The 17,866-nt window shown below is 26.9% G+C and overlaps 1 protein-coding gene across 2 annotated transcripts in view; it reads left to right on the forward strand.

The window, feature by feature from the left end:
• The window catches only part of LOC100214996 (protein FAM91A1), a 53,502-nt gene that overhangs the window by 14,722 nt on the left and 20,914 nt on the right, over window positions 1-17,866 (forward strand). For both annotated transcript variants that reach the window (XR_010642478.1, XM_065813522.1), the window contains exons 5-11: window positions 5,301-5,368; window positions 5,484-5,597; window positions 5,867-5,957; window positions 16,393-16,455; window positions 16,539-16,645; window positions 16,721-16,759; window positions 17,368-17,474. Coding sequence is in view for 1 of the 2 variants with exons in the window: in XM_065813522.1 (XP_065669594.1) it covers window positions 5,301-5,368; window positions 5,484-5,597; window positions 5,867-5,957; window positions 16,393-16,455; window positions 16,539-16,645; window positions 16,721-16,759; window positions 17,368-17,474 (589 nt within the window). In the remaining variant the exon portion in view is untranslated. The remainder of the gene's footprint in view (window positions 1-5,300; window positions 5,369-5,483; window positions 5,598-5,866; window positions 5,958-16,392; window positions 16,456-16,538; window positions 16,646-16,720; window positions 16,760-17,367; window positions 17,475-17,866) is intronic.

Consider the following 17,866-nt stretch of genomic DNA (forward strand, 5'->3'; position numbering starts at 1 on the left):
CTATGCATCAGTAGTGGTTTGGCCTATTAGCTAATGTCAATGTCTTAGCCTATGCCAAATAATCAGCTTAACTATCAATAGTTGGCTGATAGTTTAGCCAATTATTTGCAATTGGTTGAGGCATTGACATTAGCTAATAGGCCAAACCACTACTGGTGCATAGACGCAACTTAAATATGCAAGTTACATACCTATTATTGATATACTACCCCTATATACATGCCTTAAACCTAATTATTAGCCACAATTGTCCTTTTTCATTAGTACATCACTAGTGTCTATGTCTATAGCATTTGACTTTTATAAAATAAATGATACTTACAGTGTAAGTTTAACAAAAGTTATTATATTTTGTTAGATCACTAAATATTTTTTCAATTTTGTTTGCAGTCACAAATAAAGAACTTTAAGGTTTTGTTTATAGTTGTTCTTATTCTGAAATTTAAACAGTTTCTTTTTGCTTAAGTGTTTAAAACAGTTTTCCAGCCATTCAATACTATAGTATTGAGGCTTATTATGTGTTATAAAATCTACAATTGTGTCTAATTTATAATATACTTGTCCCAATGGGCACAGTACGTCCTCTAGACAACTTACAAGCATGAGATGTTCATTGGACATTGTATGTTTTATGGTTGTCTGTGTCTGCTGGGATAAATTTCATTTATTGTATTAAACATTTTTAAATGTATAAATTGAAAAGGAATATTCGTAATGATGATCTTAGTTGCAATCCATCTTGTTGACTTATTCGTATGCAACTTTCTTTTTCATTTTTTTTTTGTCTTTCATTTTTAGTTTTTTTACTTAACAATAAAAATTTAAAAAAAAAGTTTTTTGAGCAAATTGTTTCTTCCTTAATGCTGCAGTATAGCAATATTACCTTTTTTCCAAATTTAATTTGATATATGTTATTTAAAGATTATTCTTGGAAACAATATAGGTCTTAAATAGGTGATCTCGATTACTACTTGGAAACAATATAGATCTTAAATAAGTGGTCTCGATTATTTCTTGGAAACAATATAGCTAAATCTTAAATAGGTGGTCTCGATTATCTAAGTATTTAGTGATCACCTATTCCACTCAAATGATTGCCAGCTTTTTTGAACTTTTATAAAATACTTGGATCAATGCATGATTCAATAAAGGTTATATAAAAAGTTCTTAAGTCAAGAGGTGAGAAGTTGTTAAGTTGTAAATTAAGGTTTTGCTCTAAATAAGGAGTATTAAAAAAAAACACAAATAAAACAATTTAATTCTGTGGCTTGCAGTCAAACACATGTTTTTTAACAGCTAATTTAATAGGATTTAGTTTTTAGATTTTGATTTTGCTTATATAAGTTTTATACTACAGTGAGAGAGGTGGAGAATTTTTAAAGCCTGATTACACTGGTAGTTTTTATTCCTTTCAGTGACTGATATACATTTTTGCTGGTTGTTTTATTAATTCTTTGTTGTTTTGCTTTTTTTGTTGATAACAAGTAATAATTAGTTTATTATTTATTACTTGTTATCAACAAAAAAAAGGGGGGAGGATCTTAATAAGGTTGGGTTGGGTGGGAAAAATTTCCAAAAGTCAAACAACGTTCCCTCCTGTGTATTAAGCACCTAAGAATATTGGCTCTCACAAGCTATTCTGTTAAATTTTTCAAAAAATGTAATTGGATTTACGGGGCCATCTCAAGTATGATTTTTGCAACATGGCCCTAACAAAAGTTAAATAAAATGCTGAATAAAAAAAGTTTTTTCAAAGTATGTCATGTTGGGTCTCTAATATGAAATTATTTAAAAAATTTAAAAATAATTATCTTTTTATAAAAAAAAATTATTATTTTGGATTTTAAAAGTGTTTGGGTCTTAAAAGAAGAAAAATTATATTAAAATAAGAAAAAAATAATTATAATCAAAAAATCTTGTTAAAAAACACTTTTTTTATTTTAATTTAAAAAATGTCTTTTTTTATGCAGTAAAGCATAGAAAATGACATTTTTTAAACTAAAATAAAAAAGGTGTTTTTTAACAAGATTTTTTGATTATAATTATTTTTTTCTTATTTTAATATAATTTTTCTTCTTTTAAGAAGAAAAATTATATTAAATTATATTATTCAGAGCCCAACTTGACATACTTTTAAAAAACCCAACTTGACCTACTTTAGTGTTTACTGCAAATAAAGTGTTAATACAGGCTTGGCCAGGAAGTCATGAGATTTCAAATCTTTATATATGACCATGCAAATGTTATTTTTTGACAATTTAACCACGATTTTTAAGAAATGCGCTGAAAAAATTTTTAATTATGTTAAAAATAAATAATTTTTAATATTTTAAAAATAATAAATTTTATTTATATTATTTAATTATATAAGATTTTTTTGTAAGTAAAATAAAAATAGTAAAAATTGTAAAAAAAATGACTAAATTTTATAAGCGGCGTCTTTAAACAGCAATGGTATCTTTAATAAACTTTAAATAAGAATCATTAAAGTTAATTCACTCGAAAAGTAGAAAGATTTAGTTGAGAAAAAACTTTTTTTTTTGAAAGCCGTTTGAATTAAATAACTTGATCTTTACTTATGTTTTTATATTATTGAAACGCATTTAAATAAGTTAATTAATTACTGCTAATGATTTTTTATAAAATTATTAATGAATAATGTATATACTTTTTCTTATACTTATGTACTGTGCATTTATTAAACAACCATTAGATGTCAGTTGTTACTTGATTTAAAAAGGGTTTTTTGCAACCAATAGTAAACTTATCTTTTATAGTTTTTTCAATTACTCCTATGGCTTGTTTAAATATTCACAGGTGTTTTTATAAATAAATGTTGGTGGACAGAATGCATAAGACCAACATTTTCTAGCATAATTGTAAATTTTGTTTTCATATCGTTGGAGTTGAAATATTTATGTACTGTGTCACAGACATGGCAAATCCCATTCTGATACATGTTAATATTTCTGGTGCATGTTAGTATTTATTTAACTAACCTGTTTTTAATGTCTTCATTAAAGTTCTTCTAGATATTCTGGTAAGGAACCTTATTAAATAGCAACAATTGCATCACAAAATTGACTACTGTATACTGAATTCTTTTTTATGAGCTACCAGTTTTTATCTTATATTTTGGTCTAACTTTGTAGAAGAATTAAGTTCATTTTTCCAATAAAAAAAGCATAAATTATTATTTTACAATAAAAAACAAACATAAATTGATCATTTATTGGAATATAACAATGCATGGAATTACGTAATTTAGGTTCATACTTGCCGTACATTCAAAAATGGTACATTTACAATGATGAACATTATTTATACTAATTATATTAATTTACCTTATTAAATTTATTTTTTACAATTAAAGTTCTACTTAATTTTTTCTCATTAACTTTGTAGAAGTGCCTTAAAAAGCATATATTTTAGTATCAAGTAAATCTTTTGTATTTAATAAAGTAATGATGTTATTAAAATTCAATATCACACAAATCGATATCGATAAAAATCAATATCACACAAAATCTTCAGTTTCACCAGTCCTTTTCCTTTCAGGTTGATTATTAAAAATGAGAGCAAAAAGTACACTAGAAGTCAAATTTTTCTTGTATTTAAATGAAAGAAGTGCATTGCAACATTGTGCATACATAAATTACAAAAGTAAAGATAAATAACTACCAATAGCAAAATGTTGTTGATTTTTGAAACATATAATAATTGTCAACTCACAATTTTTGTAAAAATAATCATATGTTTAATTAACAGAAAATGGCATCTGTTGTTTCAATTTTCAAAAACTCGCGTGAACATTCTGACCCCTCCAATTATTAAATAACTTACTGTCAGGCAATCAATATGGTTTTCAATCCTCTTGCTCTACCGCAGACTTGCTAACTGTTGTGACTGAAAGAGTTTATAGTGCTTTAGATGGAGGCAGAGAGGCTAGGTCTATATCTTGACATATTTAAAGTTTTCAACAAAGTTTGGCATGCTGGTCTTCTCCATAAGCTTGCTTCATATGGTATATCTGGGAAAGTTTTTGAGATTATCAAATCATTTCTTTCTAACCGCTTTATCAAAGACATCCTCTTAGGTAACTTCTGGGGTACCTCAAGGTTCTATCCTTGGTCTTGTTATTTTTCTTATTTAGGCTGATGATCTTCCTGACAACTTTTTGTTAATGACTCAACTTTATACTCCTGTCTTGACAAAAATTCTTCTCTTTTCGATCGCTTAGAACAAGCAGCCGATCTTGAATCTGATTTTACTTCTGTAACAGATTGGCTTGATGTGGCTTGTAAATTTTACTCCAACAAAATTCAGTTATTTACTGCAAAAAACTATTGCAATACTGTCGAAATTCCTATATTAATCAATGGTATTAATGATGCTCTTTCTCTTCTATGTCCAAAAATGCGTTTTAAACCAGTTGGACCTGCTCTATCTGCTAAGCTTGAGCCTCTTTCCCATCATTGTAAAGTTACACCTTTTTCTATTTTTTACAAATATTATCATTGTTGCTGCTCAAAGGAGCTATCACCTCTAGTTCCATCACCTCTAGTTCCATCAACTAAAACTCACTCTTGCTTTACTCGTCATTCAGCAAATTCTCATTTGTTTACTATATCTGTCAGTGCATGCTCTAAAAACTTTTATTTGTCTAGTTTTTCCCCTGCTCTTCAGTTCTTTGGAACTTTCCCCCATCTTCATGTTTTCCTGACTCATACAACCTGCTACTTTTCAAGTCTTCTGTCAACTATTCTGCTCTATATCTCTATTCTTTTTTTCTAGTCACTCTAAACTTAATAGTGGTTGCTTGCAGTCTTGTTGGGAGTGAATCAGAAAAGAAATCATTTTCCAGCTATTTCATTATTTTGGGATATTCTCAAAGTATAAACAGAAAATTATATAAAATTTTGTTACATTGTTACATACAAAAATGATTTTTATATAAAATGGTTTGATTGAAAAAACTTGTATGCTCAACAAATTTTATTGCAATTTGAAGTTAATACAAGTTTCATACGAAATTTGCACTCTATATATTTGTGTATCTTAAACTAACCAAGTTGTCATGATCCTTCAAGGTATTATATATCCAAATAGTTTTAAGATAATTAAAAAAATTTTATTTTTCTGAACACTATTTTTAAAGAGTTTTTATAATTTTTTTTTCTTAAAAAATCTTAAACCACTCTAGATATGTAGACATGTTTCTATGTAGACATATTTTTATGTAGACATGTTTCTATTTTAAATTTTTACTTATGAAAAGTAAAATGCTTTTATATGTTTAGGTTTTCATTTGCTTGGAATAGGTAGAAATCAATACATTGAAATAATGAATCAGTGTAAATCTTCAAAGGTTTAAATTTATCACATGTTGCAACTTTTTTTTTTTGATTTTTCCATGGTCATTTTTTATTGTTTCAGGTTTAAAAAAACTTTTTTTTTCATTTTGTTCTTTTTATATTTTTCAGCGTTTTTTTCGTGCACGTAAACCTCCAAGAGATCTTCTTCCAATTAAACCAACTTTATCATTAGCTTCATGGTGGGTAGCACATCCTGGTTGTGTTACAGATGAAGATATCAAGGTTGATCTTTTTTAGTCTGTTTGTTCTATGGTTCAATTACTGATAAATTATGAAGTCTAAAAACTTAATAAGTCTAAAAACTTAATATCCTCTAATATTTTCTTAAAACTTTTATTTTATATTTTCAACAAATAGTTATCAGGTGAATATTTTTATTATTATTAGGTGAGGTTTTATTATTATAATGTGAAATAAAAAAGTTTTAAATATGGTGAAGTTATAAAATGCTTTTGTAAAAGTTTATAAAGTTTTACATTTTTTTTTTACAGTTGTGCAACAGTTCTGAAATAGCAATTATTGACAAACTAATTGATAAAGGAGCTTTACCTGTTAGTGAGTTTAACATAGATACAGTTACAGGTATTGATTTTTTTTTAATTAGAGTTAAATTCTTTTAACAAATGACTTTTGAAAAAAACAGATTTTTTAACCTATTATCAAATTTTTTTTTAAATTCTTTTAACCCAATTAAAGCTTTATAATGTTTTTTACATTCTCTTGCAACAGATCTTGCAACAGATTGTATCATTGCTTGCAATAGATGAATAACTATAAAGTTGCATAAAACAGATAAACAACTCTTGAATTGTTAAATCACTTTTCCTCTTTTTTGATCTTATCTTTTACTCTACATTTTCCTCATTTTCCTTTTAGGTGGGTCATGGTCAGGTCATGTTTTAACTTCACTAAAATAATTAACTCATTCTTCTTCTTTAATAAATTTTCCTTATTACCATACTTCATACAAATATCTTAAAGCTAATTCTAATTCCTTATCCGATTTTTTTTTGTGATGGTCTTTGGGTTGTTGTCTTCTATCTGTCTGTTGACAAATGTGTTTCAAAAAAGAAAAAAAGAAGTGAAGCAGGGAAAGTTACTTTTGACGTAACAAAGGTTTTCTATTATTCTTCACGTTCAGGAGTACCACAAGGTTCTATCTAGGATTGATAAAAAACTACAGGGTTCCATCAAGGGTTAAAAAAACTACAAGATTCCATCTAGGTTAAAAAAAAAAAACCAGTTTTGATTAAAAAACAAACAAATAATAAACCAATGGTTTTTTTGGTCCAAAGTTAAATTTTTTTTAAAATAGAAGCTAAATTTAGTTTACCTTTCATTAAATATATTTTACTTGAATAAATTATCTTCCTTACTCATGGTAAAGAAGCTTTCAGTGTTTTACTTTAGGTTTTTAAGAATAAAGTTCATGTTATCAATTTAAATATTTTTGAATCGATAATTAATAAGTTTTGAATGTAACAACCTTTGCTGATTTCTTTCAAAGATAAATATAGATTGTTTGTGAATATGTTCCTTATGTCTTAACTCTCTGATTTTGACTTTTTAATTTGTGGGGTATCCATTGTGATGCTTTTTTTTTTCTTCAATTTTTTAAGAGTGTTGTGATCAGCACTCTTAAAAATTTATTTAGAGCTTCAATTGTATTATGTATTCTATGAGGGTTTACTTCAATAACAGTGTGCAATCGCTCAATATTTTTATCTATATTCACACTGTTTTAATTCTCATTTTTTTTATAATTTTAAGCATAAAAACTAAATATTTTCACTTTTAACTTTGTGTTTAAGTTTTGTGGATGTCGCGAATATTCACAAATTATTTCTTTTATTAATTGTATTATTTTATTATTACTCTTTTTAATACAGTTTATTTTTTAACTAATATTCTATATTTAATTCATCAAATTTTTCCAATTTAAATCATGAATATTTTCTAACATTTTATAAAGAAAGATTAGATTTGCTGCTTATTCAACCTTTATCAACTTACAGATAAAGAGACCTCAGAATGCAATGGAATCTCAGAACGTCAGGTTTTACAGATAAAGAGACCTCAGAATGCAATGGAATCTCAGAACGTCAGGTTTTACAGATAAAGAGACCTCAGAATGCAATGGAATCTCAGAACGTCAGGTTTTACAGATAAAGAGACCTCAGAATGCAATGGAATCTCAGAACGTCAGGTTTTACAGATAAAGAGACCTCAGAATGCAATGGAATCTCAGAACGTCAGGTTTTACAGATAAAGAGACCTCAGAATGCAATGGAATCTCAGAACGTCAGGTTTTTAAATTAAACAACATAAAACCCAAAACTTTCTATTAAATGCTGAAAGCATTTAATAGAAAGTTTTGGGTTTTATGTTGTTTAATTTTAGAAATCTGCTACAAAAACATTGAAAAAATCAGAACACCTGTTTACCATTTGTGATAAAGGGTCAAGCACATTTAGGATTAATATTCAGTGATTTTAATGAGGATGTAACAAAATTTATAGCAAACAAGTAATTTAAACAAAGGATGTTAAGTCATAAAGAAAAAAAAATTAAATATTATCCTTAGAAAACATTCTATATTAAAAAGAAGTTGAAGAAAGTCTACTAGCTACTAAAAAAAGTTTTTAACAAATTTAAATTTTTTGAGCCCTTCTGAAAATAAGTTCGCAAAATGTTATCAGAATCATTGCTTAAGACTCTAAAAACAGTGCTAAAAAGATGCGTGTACAGAATAAACCCAATTTTCTTAAAATTGCCTCGCATACTGTGGTGCTTGACCTAGCCTTTTGAGGTACCCAGGGGCGTTTGCAGGAAATTTTTCGGGTGAGTTCAAAAAAAATTATGTCCTCCTCACCCTCTCTATTATTTTTTTTTAGTTTTGACCGGATTGAATCTATTTTATAAAAAATGTTTTAATAATTTTAAAATGGTCACTAAAGCTGAAAATGTAACTTTTGCAAATTAAAAAAATTATTTTATGAAAATACTCAGTTGAGGTAATGTATAATACAGGGTGTCTGCCAATATTTTAAGGTGGATTTCCCTGACTTTCCACTGATATTTCCATGATCTACATGTTTTCCCTGATTTAATTTAAAGTTACCCAAACTCAACTTCACTAAAAATAGACCTAGATTCGTTTAGAAAAATGCTCTTCAATTGCAAAAATATGAACAATAAAATAACCCACGTACGAAAAGAAGTTCATAAATCTGCCAAATAAAATTAAATGTTCTATTAATATTTAAAGACATTCTTTGAGACAAAAAAAAAAAACAGGAATAAAAAACTTTTGTAAAGTATCCGTGCCACTATTTCACAATTCATAATATCCAAAGAAAAATCAGTAATAGCTTTTATTAAAACACTAAATAAACAACTTTTTCCTTTATGTCTATATCAGAGTTTTTAGTAATTAAAAAAATGTAATGATTGTGTTGAAAAAAAACGTAATGATTGTGTTGAAAAAAAACGTAATGATTGTGTTAAAAAAAACGTAATGATTGTGTTGAAAAGAAAAAATCATTTAAAATTCTTTTATAACTTAAGAAATTTAAATTAAGAAAATTATAAATTAAGAAAACAAATGAATAATAATTATAAATTAAGAAAACAAATGAATAATAATTCTCAAATTCTCATAAAGGATAAACAATTTAGCTAAAAAGTAATTTATACTTAAGGTGGTTCATCACCAAAAAAAAGTAAATAAAATAAAAATTGAAAAAATTTTTATTATCTTATTTTATAGAGAATTTTATTCTGTTTTAGTTTATTAAAAAAAAATAGGTACATGTTTTAGTTTATTAAAAAAACATAAATGTTTTAGTTTATTAAAAAAACATAGGTACATAAACAAATGAGTCCTTAGCAATGCCTTAGTTACCAAATTAAAATAACTATAAACCTATCTAGTTCATTGGTAAGATTATTTTATGAGAAGTCTTGAAATTGTTATCATTATTTGAACCTGTTATGTATAATATAACTTTTTTTGAACTGCATTATGGGCTATATCAACCTAAAAATGTTGTTAAATAGTGTGCTTGCTAGAGTGAAGTTGCTGTGTTGTTAAAGTTATATTGTTTTTCATACTTCAAAGTCTTGATTTTTATATTGTAAAGTAAATAAATGGGAAATAGTAAAAATCACGAAGAAAGAAACTTTCCAATGTGTTTTATAAAAATAAAAAAGTTAAATCACTTTCTGAAAAGGATAATCCTCCAATAGCCTGCGAGGAGCTAAATTTAAATCCAGATTGAAATCAAGTTTTTCCTATGCTAATGAGAATTATTATTATAAACTTTAAACTTTTAAAGTTATTTATTAATGATATTTTCTATTTTTTAATGCTGTTCTGTATGTACACACTAAAAATTAAAGGTAGAAATTTTTAGTTAAGGTAGGATATGTGATATACTTTTAGTAAGGTATAATTTTCTACCTTATAAGGTAGAAAATTATACCTTTAAGTTAGAAAATTGTATGAAAAATAATTGTTTTTAATATAATTTTCTACCTTAAAAGGTAGAAAATTATACCTTACTAAGGGTATATCACATATCCTACTCTAAGGTAGAAATTTCTACCTTTTTTTTTTAGTGTGTAGCTCAAATGCTCAAATGCAAATTACATTGGTTGATTAACTTATATCTAGAAAAGGATATGTGCATCAGTTATGCTTGGCATGTTAAGCATGCGAATATAATAAAGAAACTTATACATCCACTGAATGTATTGATATCAATGAAGGTCAAATAAAATTTGAAACAAATATTAGAGTTGTGACTGCTTTTCGAGAAATTGGTAGGGGACATTAATTGTTAGTAAATGTTGCCAGGTGTATGAATATGTTTTCAATTCAACACAAAACTTATAATTCCATTTCTGAATCTTTACATATAGCTTATGAAAAAGCTGCAGAACAAAGTATGCAAAAAGCTACTTATCAAAGAAAAGGAAAATTGATTTGTGAGCTTACTAACCCATTTCCATTTTGTTGTGTTTCAGTAGATGGTACATAGCAGAAACGTGGATTTAATTCATTAAAAAAATATATATCAATTTTGATTATGAAAAAAATATCCAAGATCATTTATTAAGTGGGAAATGTTCCATAAATCATACAAAATTTTCTTGCTTGATGGAAGCAATTGGTGTGGTTGAAAAGCATGGTTTAATTTATAATTAATACCTTGGAGATGGTGAGACATCATCATATAAATAAGTAGTTAAAAGTAAACAATATGAGAAATTTGGTGATATTATTCCTGAAAAGTTAGAATGTGTGGGTCATGTCCAGAAGCGCCTTGGGACAAGACTTAGAAGTCTTATCAAACAATATAAAGGAACATTAACTTCCTTATCAGGAAAAGGAAAGTTAAAAGAAAAAAGTATTAATTTAATGCAGAATTACTATAGAATGGTCATATGTAGCAATAAAAATACAATCTACAGTATGAAGAAGTTAATTTTAACAATATTATGGCATTTCTCTGGGATTGACAATGATAAGTAACGCCACCAGTTTTGTCCAACAGGTAGTACAAGCCGGTGCAAATACAAGAAATTAGAACCTAGCGTGCCATATACACCAAATATAAATTTCCCCGTGTGGATCAACTTAATGCTTCGCCCTGTCTTTTTAGAATTATCTTCTGATGAGTTGTTGAAAAGGACTTATTGACATTGAAGACCAATCTGATGTTCCAAAAAACTATTCTGCAGGAGCTTTTTAATAATAGTTTATTTTTAAAATGATTATATGACGTATTTTTTAGTCTTTTTTCTTCATTTTAAATATCATAATTCGGCCAAAAATTTATCAATTCGGTTGAAAATTTCAGGAAATGTTCCTAATAATATTCTCTAAAGGATGAGTGAAGCAGTTTTTTATTTTTTTGTGCATTTGTATGGCTGTTTTACTAAAATGTAAAGAAAAATAAAAAAAAAACCTTTTAACAAAATGTAAAAAAAAATACAACAAAATGAGTTTTAGCTTTGTTAATTTAATTTTTTTTTCCGCTCATTCTCTAGTACAGTGAGTATAGAGAATATTTGTTAAATTTGATTCAAAATGAACTTGTTTTTGTTGAGCTGTTAGGTTTGAAGTTTGCTATAATTTTTCATCAAAATTTACTCATTTTTGCTGATTATGCATAAAAATTTTAACAAAAATTTAAAAAATTTTCGATTTTTTTTTTATTAGTTTATGTAAATAATAGTTTGTTTACAAATAAAATCAATAAAGTTAATTTTTTCAAAAAAAAATTTTTTTGTGATGAATCACTTTAATAAGTCGAAAATCTGGATATAAACATTTTAATATTTTGACCTTAATAAGTCGAAAATCTAAATCTAAATATTCTAATATTTTGACCTTGATAAGTCGAAAATCTGGATATAAACATTCTAATATTTTGCCACAAATGCTTGATTATCCAAGAAAACCAAGGAGCAAGACTAGTTTTTATCGATGCAATTATAAACAGCTTTATCTTGTAATAACTCTCTGTCTTCCTTTCTTGTATCCAAAGGATATCGCGATATCAAAAATTCTACACAATTTACAAACTAAAATTTGATGGCCTAACTTTAAAAGAAATGATGTTTTTCTACAACAGACTGACTTTTTTCTTTGAAATGCCATATAAATTTGTGAATTAAGCGACATTTTGAACTAATCAATGGCCATATTTTATCTTTAACAAAGTTTAATAATTTAATAAATTTAATGAAACAGGGTGTATATTGAAAGCAGAGTCCAAATTTTATTTTCCATATTTGAAACTTTTTTTCTCCTTATTTATCATTTAAAATGCAAGTTTTTTAAGATACACAGATAAAACTGGGGTTTTATTACATTAGAATGTCCATTGGTATATTTTAATGTGTACTTGATGTTACTAACTAACTTTACCTCTCGATTGTTGTAACTAACTAATTTTGCCTCCTGATGATAGTTAAACAATAAAACTTGATAAAAATATTACTCAGGGTGTATGTAAAATATGAAGTCCAAAATTTGTTATAACTAAAATAATCATTTTAATTTTTTTTTAAACTAATGAAAGAAAATATTTAAATAATGAAGTTTTATATAACAAAATAAAATAAAATAAAATGTCAATTCAAGTTTTTAATAAAGTTATATAACTCAAAAGTTAGTTTAACATCCATCAAAATATTGTAATTATTTTTTTTAAATAATTGCAAAATTATGAAACCAAAATACTATTATGTTTTCCAATTTTTAATTTTTTTCCAACCGTTTCAGATAATTAACCTTGCATAATTTGTTTAGTTTTTGCTAATTTTAATAGTTATATATTGTTAAAAAAATTTTTTTAGCAATATAATCCAGTTAAAAACTTTGATTTAATTTTTTTGGTCCAGTGTCTAGGGGATGTCCAACGGCGTAGCAGACATCCCCTAGACACGCCCCTGGTACCGATTCAAAAAACTGTATAATAAACTTCATCGATTTTAATTAAGAATTAAAAATGAAATGTAACATTAGTAAAGTCATATAATGAACAAAAAATATAAAAATAAGATCTATATAAACTATAATCCAAAATTAGAAAAATATACATTGTATTCTGGAAGGAATCAGAGGTAGGAATAAAGTTTTCAACGATATCTTTATCAGATTCAATTTAAAGGCATTTTTTGGTTCCTTGTTCAAAAAATGGTTTGATCATATTTGGTTTTAAACCTGTTTCACCTTGGCATGTTGCTCTACTGCATGAAGATTTTAAAATGTTATGGCAACTCAAGCATTCTCAAACTTTAGTTGCAGCACTACCATTTTCGCCATATGCACATTCTTCTTTACATTTATAGAATGCTTCAATTTGTTGTTGCTGCTTAGATTTTCTTTCTTTATTAGATTGCTCCTTTTTGGATTTGTCTTCCTTGATTAATGAAACTGTTTCTAATTTAACAAGTTAGGTATTTCTTCAAGTGATATTGATCTATTAGATAATGTTTGATAAGCTTCCATGACACTTTTGTATTTATGTTTCCAATAGCTTGCTGAGCCATAACAAACATCTTTTGATGATGAAACTGTTAGTGCTGTTGTTGATTGATTCTTTTCAGTATTTTTATTAATACACAGCTTGTCTAGTAAGAACTTTTTAAATTGAAGTCCCAACTTTTTTACCTGCATTTTTAATTGTTTGTTTTGATGTCCACTCTGGCCATAGCTCTGCGAATATATCCATGAAACCTTCCCTGTTGATTGTCATAAACAAAAGCTAAAGTACAGATTTAGCACTTTCAGTACTCAGAGTGCAATTTCTGATTGGTTTGATCAAGGAGCTGGGTAATGCCAGTTGTGTCAGGTAGAGTGATGAAAAGTCTAATATTTTTGCTTCTAAGAAATATCAATGCATCACAGTCAAATCTCAAAGAATGACCATCAGATAGGACAATAACAGGCTGTTTTGTATTGTTTTTTTCTAAATAGTGGTCGAACATTTGGTATGCACTTAGAAGTGTACTGTGATCTTGGCTGCCATTGTCATTTGTGGAGATTAGGAAATTTGGAATTCATTTGACTGCTTCTTTCGGAGCCATGTGGGCACTAATCCTTTTTCTTTTGAATATGGTGTGCCATATTGCTATATCTGTTCTGAAGAAAACAATAGGATGTTTAGTTACACATTCCCTATTTTTACTTATCATCTTTTGACAACTTTCCTCTTTCTTAGCATAAACTAAACCATTTGGAGTACCTTCAACTCCATAGTTTACAAACTGGGGTGATATCAATATCTCCCTGCCACTCACCTATTTCTAATTGATTTGCATCAATGAAAGTATTACTTTTTATAAGTTCTTCAGCTAACTCATTAAGATATTTACACGCCATTTCTTTTGTGCAGTTAAGGGCATGATTTATAGATATAGTTCCCTGTCTCTTTTTTGTGATGCACTTTTGATATTTGCATCCCAATGCTTTCAAAAAGACTTGCTAAGCTTCTTTGTTTAGAGTGCTTGTTAAGCATTTGGGGATAACTTAGTAATCTGGCATCCATGAAGGTTTCTATATGCTTTCTTTCTTATTCTCAAAACATTCAACATTGTCTTTGTTAACTCTGACTTGTTTAAACCTTGGAGACATCTAAACAAATTGTTGTAATTACAATACCAAAAAACTAAACACTACAAGTTTAGTTTTCTTAATGCAATAATTATTGAAAAAAAGATTTTATTCCTTTTAACTTGAACAGTTTATAAGAAAATTTTGAAAAAGTTTTATTTCTCGATCATATTATGTGTATTACCTATTCTTGTTTTTTATATAACAGACCAGCGACTCTTCATCATTTTTGATAAAAATTGAACGATATATCTTCTCTCTTTCAATTTCAATGACACTATCAAGTTGTTTGTTAAATGTTCTTAGATCTTTAACTAGTGAAAATTTCCCTAAATTGATTGCTGGCCAACCACGTTTATTGTTGATTTGACACCACTCAACTGCTTCCTTTAACTGTTTATTTTTCATTTCTATGATATCTCTTGGAACATTGCACCTTGATTTGTTAGTTAACGTTAAGATTAAAAGACTTTCCTATTTCTTATTTATTTCAACTCAAAAAGAATATCAAAACTTTCGCACTTCAGTGAACTCACTTTAATTTTTAAAGCAAACAAAGAAAACTGGTTAAAGTGTGTTTTGAAGGAGGTTTGATAGTAGAACTATACAGAAGTATGCTTCAGGCAAAATATTCATTTGATAATTTTGAGAAGAAATCAAATTAAAAAACTTCTCCTTTTTTTTTTAACTAAGTTTCATTCACCTAGCATTCTGAGGTTCCTGAACCTAGCAATTTATAGTGGAATATAAAAAGTAAAAAGGTTAAGTAAACCAAATATTTAAAAATATACTGAGCAGGAAAAAGTAAGCTTTTATGCAGAAACTTATGATTTTCTAACCAAAATTGGAAGCAGTACAACTAATTATTTAACCTGACATTCTGAGGTCCCTATCGAAAAAAGTATATCCTAAATATTTATCCAAAGACATAAAAATGGTACTCCTAAAAAATTTAACCTTTTTGGCATTCTAACAGGAGTAATTTGTCAACTTTTAAAAGTAAAAACTAAGTGGCTACCCAAATATTTTGGCTTAAACAGTATCTTAAAGAACACCTAACATTCTGAGGTCCTTTTACATGTAATTCTCCATTGTCAGTTGTTTCTCACCTTTAAATATATAAGTCTGTTATTTAAAAAGTTTTTGTCCTGGTGCTCTTCATCCCGGTGCTCTTATATTTTCAAAACTCCAAAATTTTTGATATTTTCCAGTCAGGAATTTTTAAAAGTATTTTTATGCTTTTAACTAATTACATTTATATTAAACATTTACATTAAAGATCTAGTTAAATTTTTTAGCATAGTCCCTTGTTTTACCTCCCTTTTTTGTAAAATGTGTTCATAAATTGGTTTAAACCAACATTTTTTTGAAGCGGTTTAAACCATTTAACCCTGGTTCTATCTCTAGGTCATATTCTTTTTTTTATCTACATTAGCAGTACTTTTTTATAAACAGAAAGATACTAAATGAATCTTGTAATTTGCACTTTCTTATCTTTTAAGATCTTCCAGAAAAGGTCAGCAGTAAAATACCAAACATCAATATATTAATTCCAATAAAAATACTAAGGTTGCCTCTGTATCATACATTTCAGTTCCTTCTGATTTTATTTTTTACGTCTATAAATCTTTTTAATAATACTACTGCTGTTGCTGCTTAAACAAGTTATCATTTCCATTTTTTTGAGCTAACAAATTTCATTCATGTGCAACTCATTTCATTTTTTCATTTCAAACTGATTGTTGTTCTTTCACAGTGATTGCTGTCCTTTCACAGTACTTTTTATCTATAAACACTTTTATTCATACTTTTATTATTTCTGTTTCAAATTTCTGTTAACAGTTTGTATAGATAAAATAATGATAATAATAACAAAATACTTTTTTTTAGCATTATACAACCGTGGTTTAATATACATGGAAGTTCCCATAAAAGATGACGATTTTATAGTGGGTATGTGTATTTTAACATAATAAAGTTATCCTAGTGTTTAGAAAAAAAAAGCCTTCATTAAAAATATGCTGTTCTTGTTTAAGTTCCCCCTCTAGAGAATTTTATTATGAATCGAGTTCTTGGAGACTATATGGAAGCTATGCTTTATAAAGTTTTTGTGTCAATAGATGAGCACACTACTGTTAAAGAGGTATAAAATATTGAATATGAGATATTTTTATTAATATAAAAACTTTTTTTTGCTTATTTATTTTTGTTTAATTAGCTGGCACAAGTTTTAGAAATTGATCTTTCTTTGACCAAGGTAAGATTTTACATTATATTTCTGTTTTTTTTTTTTTCTTTATTTAGTTTTCAAGTCCTCTAAATTAGGGTCAGCATTCGGCAATGGCAACTTAGGAGTGTTTAAGGTTGACAAAAAATCGCCGATCTTGTTTCTATGTTTTATGGTAAAACCTTTGTATCAAATTTTTTTTGCTGACCTGATGCTGACCTCTAACAGATTAAGTTCGGCAAAATATTGCCGTCCTTATTTTTCCTAATGCTGAGGGCTGCTTTTTTGTATTCTTTTTATTATATAAGTAAAGCATAAGCTCTTTTTTATTTCTTTTCACTTTTATTTAAAATTATATATATATACATATATATATATATATATATATATATATATATATACATATATATATATATATATATATATATATATATATATATATATATATATATATATATATATATATATATATATATATATATATATATATATGTATATACACATATATATATATATATATATATATATATATATATATATATATATATATATATATATAATTATTAATTTAATATTTTTTAGAATGCAATCTTTTTGATTATGTTTTTCAATGTAATTGTTAATTTAATGTAATTTAGAATGCAATCTCTTTGTTTTGTCGTTTGGGATTAGCATATAGAAAAGAAGATGGAGAGGATAAATCTAAAGATGTTCCAACCACCCTTTTATTAAATAAATCAAGAAAGTATATTTTTATTTGTCTTTGTACAACTTATTTTTGTTTATTTAATTTATTTTTACTTCCTTATACATTTATTAGAGGCTTCTTGAAACTATAACAAGATTTTTATATTAAAAACCCTCCTGCTACCACCAGATTTGCATTTGGTCTTTTTTTCTTTTCTTGAAAATAATATTGAATAATACATAGATTTGCTTCTGAAATTCGCTATCAAGAGATCTTCTGAGAGATCATCCATCATCTGAGAATTCATCCATCATCTGAGAATTGCATCTGAGACTTGCTATCAAGAGATCTTCTATCTGAGATTTGCATCTAGAGATAAGCTATTAAGCTTCTTATTAAATACACACTTAGGTTCTAGGGTCTTCTTTTTTTTCTAGGGTCTTCTTTTT

Source organism: Hydra vulgaris, chromosome 12, assembly GCF_038396675.1.
Source record: "Hydra vulgaris chromosome 12, alternate assembly HydraT2T_AEP".
NCBI classification, from domain to species: domain Eukaryota; kingdom Metazoa; phylum Cnidaria; class Hydrozoa; order Anthoathecata; family Hydridae; genus Hydra; species Hydra vulgaris.